We start from the raw sequence: 6015 nt of genomic DNA, 5'->3' as shown, positions 1-6015 counted from the left end.
AGTCCATGGAGTTGCTAAGAGTTGTACACAACTGAGTGACTAACATTATACATTATATATATATATATATATATATATATATATATATATATATGCTAGAGTTTCATATTTATACTATATATCCATATATATATATATGTATGTATAAATTATGCAGCTTTTTGAAGAATTGTTAAGGACTTTATTAATGACCATGAGAAGTGGCAAGTGACAAATGCAAAAATATTATATATGTACATAAATTTCATCATATATCAAATCATTACAACATCAATGAAGCATAACTATTTTATAACAAATTTTTACAAAGAAAAAGCAATGGAGAATCTTATCGGTTGCATTGGAGAAGGAAGGTGGGATTTTTTAAAGAAAAGATAAGGCATGCGTTACATAGAAAATGCCAACAGAGGATAAGAACATATTCATTTCCTCTTCCTCTTGACCTTTGGTAATTTTAAATGCTTTAGAGGCATGTATTGGTTTATCTTGGATCAAAGAGGCTCTGGACTAAAACTCAAAATGCCATTTGTACCAGGGATAAGAAACCTGCTATGGAGAGACACCTCTGTTCCTCTCGTGTCTGCTTCAGAGGTTGGTCTCATGTTTCTGTTCTTCCATGGACAGTTATGGGACTTCACTGGTGGCTCAGCAGTAAAGAATCTGCCTGCAATGCAGGAGACATAGAGACACATGTTCAGTCTCTGGGCCAGGAAAATCCCCTGGAGGAGGAAATGGCAACCTGTTTCAGTATTCTTGCCTGGGGAATCCCATGGACAAAGGGGCTTGGAGAGCTACAGTCCACGGGGCCTCAAAAGGGTCAGACACAACTGAACGACTAAACAACAACAACAACAACAAAAACAGTCCTGAGGACCCCTCACTGCCACTCTTGGCCTCTGAGTGGCTATCTGGAGAATCTCCCTGAGGTCTTTCCCAGGCTCTCTGGAGGGAGTTAATGTGACAGAGGAGGAAGTGCCTTTGTTCACACTCGTTTTCCTCTTAAACTAATAGCTATCATAAGATATTTGGTTTTGCAGATTAAATTGCTGTCATTTCTCTTTGAGACAGTTCCTCCAAAACTTTAAATACTTTCATAAAGTAGTGTCTGCAACATGACATTTCTTAAAACACCCTCTAAGACAGAACTAAATACAGAAGCTTAAAAATAAATCAGTACCACTGCTCTCCAACTGCCCCCAAATCAGGGTGTCATCCTACCAATGAACCTGAGGAATACACCTTGCTTCTTTTGTTTCTGAAGATGGTATGCAGTGAAATGCTACAGATTTTATGGGGTTTTTTTGTATCTATTTCTGGGGCCAATGTTCCTTAAGCTTCTGAATCATTGACCTCTGAAGGCCCTCAGCAGAATGTCAAGAAAGCAAGATCATCTTGGGGCTCAAATAATTAATGAGTTTTATGAGATAAAAGAGGGGTAAAACTATCCCAAGTGGGTACATGTTATTATCAATATAATCAAACATGATTAACTCCAGAGGTTGTGATGAACTGCAGACCACCATAGGCTGCATTCAAACATTGCTGTGTTCACCAGGACCTACATTGTCATTATGAAATATAATAGGACTTCTAAACTTTGCCTGTCATATACAAAATCTTCTTTCTTGAGGGCTTAGTGTCTGAAATCACACCAGAGTTTTGCCAAATATCAGAGAAGGGTAAGAATATTGAGTCTCCTTTCCTGAGAATAATAGCTGATCACACATACTTTGCATGTTCTGAATACAATTATGAACACATTTGATTTTTATTAAATTTGTTAGGTAAGTACAGTTATGTACCTTTACTAATAAGGTGCCTGAGGCAAAGACAGCTGTCACTTGCACAAAATCATAAGTGCAGTCCCTGATAGGATGAGCCTGCATGTGGCATTTGGGTTTCTGCCATCCACGTGACCCTGTGTGGAAGAGCAGAGGTCCTGCATGGTTCTGAATGGCATCTCTCCTGCTCAGTGCAGAGACCATTTAATGGGTTTGTCTGAAAGATCTCTCCCAGGTCTGCTCCTTCTCTAACTGTATGAATGATGTCTCCCTAAACCAACACTGTTCAAAGGACAGGCTGTGGTTTGTGTCTTTGGATATACAAAATGTTTCAAGAATTCCTTGAATATAATTAGTTGCAGGTAATTGGTTTCCAAATTCTCGACAATTTATATGGCCTTCCCTAAACGGATCCATCTGATAAATTCCTGAATTTGAGGAGTGTTTCTGTATCTTCTTTCTATCTGGCACTCTATCTATTCCTTTTATGTCCTTTTTTTTCAGAAGCAAAGATTCTTCTTTTCCATTCACATAACACTCTGTGAACTACCTCAATTAGAAACACAAAATCAGTTTTCCAAAACCTAAAATACAAGAACATTGTGGAATATTACTTTCCAAGAAGCCTAAACTGTGTTTTAAGGGAGACTCTTCAAATCTATGGTTTGACTTCTTATTTCTCTCTGACACATAAATGTAAATAAATATATAATTATATATATATATATTTTTTTTTCTTTTTACGGAAAATTATTATACTAAATGTGTTTTACCCAATACAGTGATGTCTTGAAATTGAATATTAATTGATTGTCATTTTATTTGAAATTCTTAATACACCCTAAACTTGTTTCCACAAAATGTATCATCTGAAGAAGGCTGTATATTGTCAAGGTGGTATATCGTAACCCTGCTTATTTAACTTATATGCAGATAGCATCATGAGAAACGCTGGGCTGGAGGAAGCACAAGGTAGAATCAAGATTGCAGGGAGAAATATCACTAACCTCAGATATGCAGATTACACCACCCTTACAGCAGAAAATAAAGAAGAACTAAAGAGCCTCTTGATGAAAATGAAAGAGGAGAGTGAAAATGTTGGCTTAAAGCTCAACATTCAGAAAACTAAGATCATGGCATCTGGTCCCATCACTTCATGGCAAATAGATGGGGAAACAGTGGAAATAGAGGCTGACTTTATTTTTCTGGGCTCCAAAATCACTGAAGATGGTGATTGCAGCCATGAAATTAAAATACACTTACTCCTTGGAAGGAAAGTTATGACCAATCTAGACAGCATATTAAAAAGCGGAGACATTACTTTGCCAAAAAAGGTCCATCTAGTCAAAATATGTTTTCTTCCACTGGTCATGTATGGATGTGAGAGTTGGACTGTAAAGAAAGCTGAGTGCTGAAAAATTGATGCTTGTGAACTGTGGTGTTGGAGAATACTCTTGAAAGTCCCTTTGACTGCAAAGAGATCCAACCAGTCCATCCTAAAAGAGATCTGTCTTGGGTGTACATTGGTAGGACTGATGTTGAAGCTGAAACTCCAGTATTTTGGCCACCTGATGCAAGGACCTAACTCATTTGAAAATACCCTGATGATGGGAAAGATTGAGGGCAGGAGAAGGGGATGGCAGAGGATGAGATGGTTGGGTGGCATCACTGACTCAATGGACATGGGTTTGGGTGGACTCTGGGTGTTGGTGATGGACAGGGAGGCCTGGTGTGCTGCGGTTCATGGGGTTGCAAAGAGTCAGACATGACTGAGTGACTGAACTGAACGAAACTGAAGAAGGGAGTCTCATGACAAAAACACAAAACCAAAATCTATAAAGAGCATCATCGGCAGTGACCCTTTATATAACCGGGAAACACATTCACAGGAAAGCTGCTTTGCATATTTGTTTATCTTAAACTTATATACATGGCAGGTGTTTTAAATAATTGATTTAAATATAAAAATTTATTTCATAGTCATTAGTCATAAATTGAGTAATATAAATATGCAGTTCTGTTTGATGAACTGTATTTGCACCACATAAAACAACATTTTAGAAGAATATTAGAAAGGTGGAATGACATCAACAATATGTTAAATTTTCTAACTTTCAAATTTCATTGTTTTAATCAAATTTATTCTATGTGGATAAGGCAATGTCACCCCACTCCAGTACTCTTGCCTGGAAAATCCCATGGATGGAGGATCCTGGTAGGTTGCAGTCCATGGAGTTGCTGAGTCAGACACAACTGAGCCACTTCACTTTCACTTTTCACTTTCATGCATTGGAGAACGCAATGGCAACCCACTCCAGTATTCTTGCCTGGAGAACCCCAGGAAAGGGGGAGCCTGATGGGCTGCCATCTATGGGGTTGCACAGAGTAGGACATGACTGAAGTGACTTAGCAGCAGCAGCAGCATGCAGCAGCATTAGCAGGCATGTGTAATTATTATATAACAACCAGAATTTAATACTAAGTATATAATGAGAATACATAATTACTCATTCATTTATTCATTCATGTTTAAGCATGTTTATTACAGGCTTACCTAGAGACAAGTACTATTTTAGGTATTGCAGGAAGAAAGAAAGAATGCTCCTTTGCCAAAATTTTATATTTATGGGGAACAGTTTAATAGATTAATATCTTAGTCATCTATAAATACCTCATGTAAATATATGCTACACATCTTGGAAGGCTCTTTTCCCATTGTTAATGAAGATTGAAGACTTCTTTGGACATTGGTTCAGTGAAATGAGGCTTTTGTGTCTATTAATTTTTGGAAGGCATCCTTCACATCTTTATTCCTCAGGCTGTAGATCAGAGGGTTCAGCATGGGGTTGACCACTGTATAGAACACAGAGGCCACCTTGACAGTTTGTCGAGAGTTCTTGGAATTGGGCACACAGTAGAGAGAAAGGATTGTCCCGTGGAAGATGGTAATGGCAGTCAGGTGAGATGCACAGGTGGAGAAAGCTTTGTGACGTCCACTGGCAGAACGGATGTTTAGCACAGTGACAAAAATAAAGACATAGGAAGTGAGGATGATCAGAAGTGTACTCACCTCATTGAAGGTGGCAAAGGCAAAGAGCAGCAGGTGGGGGATGTGTGTATTGGAGCTTGAGACAGCAATGAGAGCAATGTATTCACAGAAAAAGTGATTGATCACCGTATGTCCAGAAAAGCTTAATTGAAGGGCATAGCAAAGGAGTACCAACGGACCAAACATGCCCCAGAGATATGACCCAGACACCAGCAGGGCACACAGCCTCTGTGACATGACCACTGTGTAAAGCAGAGGGTTACAGATGGCCACAAAGTGGTCATAGGCCATCATTGCCAACAGGAAAGACTCAGTCACCACAGCAGTGCAGGACAGGAAGTACTGCAGCATGCAGCTAGTATATAAAATGCTCTTATCAGCCATGACCAAGTTCCCGAGCAGCTTGGGAGTAACAATGGAAGAGTAACAAAAATCAACAAAAGAAAGATGACTAAGGAAAAAGTACATGGGGTGTGAAACTTAGGGTTAATTTTGATGATTACCATCATGCCCAGATTTCCTACCACAGTGATAATGTACATGATCAGAAACACTAGGAAGAGAGGAATCTGAAGCTCTGGGTAATCTGTGAAACCCAAGAGAGCAAACGTTGTCTCCAGACTCAGATTTCTTGCAGTCATCACTATAATGCCTTTGAAAAGAAAGGATGGGAGAAGGGAGTTTTTCTTGACAAAGAGGAGATTTACAGAAATAAGTGAAAATCATATTATGACATTCTATGATGGACAAAGTAAAATGAAAAGAGTTATTAGTTCTAACTTTTTCCATTTGCAACATTCCTTATTTAGATAACTACTGTGGATGGATCTACCAATCCAACTGAGTCTCTGAACTGTTTTTGCATATCCATTGCAGATAGTATTTTCCTAAGAAATACTTAAAACATTGAAGTGAGTACATTCACTGATCAGTTAGAAGCATAGTATATGCATAACTGATGAAAATATTTTCACATGAATGCATAAGCAAGTGAAACTGTCTAAGAAAAATGTGAGATGTTTGCCTCAAAGAACAACACATATTTTTACTGTATTTTGCATGCATACACAAATCAATTAAAGCCTTGAAGATAATATGTTTGTCTTCTAAGTATCAATAAAAATAAGAGAGACACCTAAGAAGAGAGCATAGCAATCCCACTTTAGCATGTTTTGTTCAGCAAAG

At 38.3% G+C, this 6015-nt stretch overlaps 1 protein-coding gene across 1 annotated transcript; it reads right to left on the bottom strand.

The window, feature by feature from the left end:
• Positions 1 to 4533: 4533 nt before the first annotated feature.
• LOC129657457 (olfactory receptor 5D14-like) lies at positions 4534 to 5471 on the bottom strand. The gene is given in 2 exon segments (XM_055587651.1): positions 4534 to 5303; positions 5306 to 5471. Coding segments are annotated over 2 exon segments (936 nt in total).
• Positions 5472 to 6015: the final 544 nt, after the last annotated feature.

This window comes from Bubalus kerabau, chromosome 1 (assembly GCF_029407905.1).
Source record: "Bubalus kerabau isolate K-KA32 ecotype Philippines breed swamp buffalo chromosome 1, PCC_UOA_SB_1v2, whole genome shotgun sequence".
Taxonomy (NCBI): Eukaryota; Metazoa; Chordata; class Mammalia; order Artiodactyla; family Bovidae; genus Bubalus; species Bubalus kerabau.
Note: the sequence above shows the minus strand (reverse complement) of the source record. Positions and strands in the feature narration are given on the sequence as shown.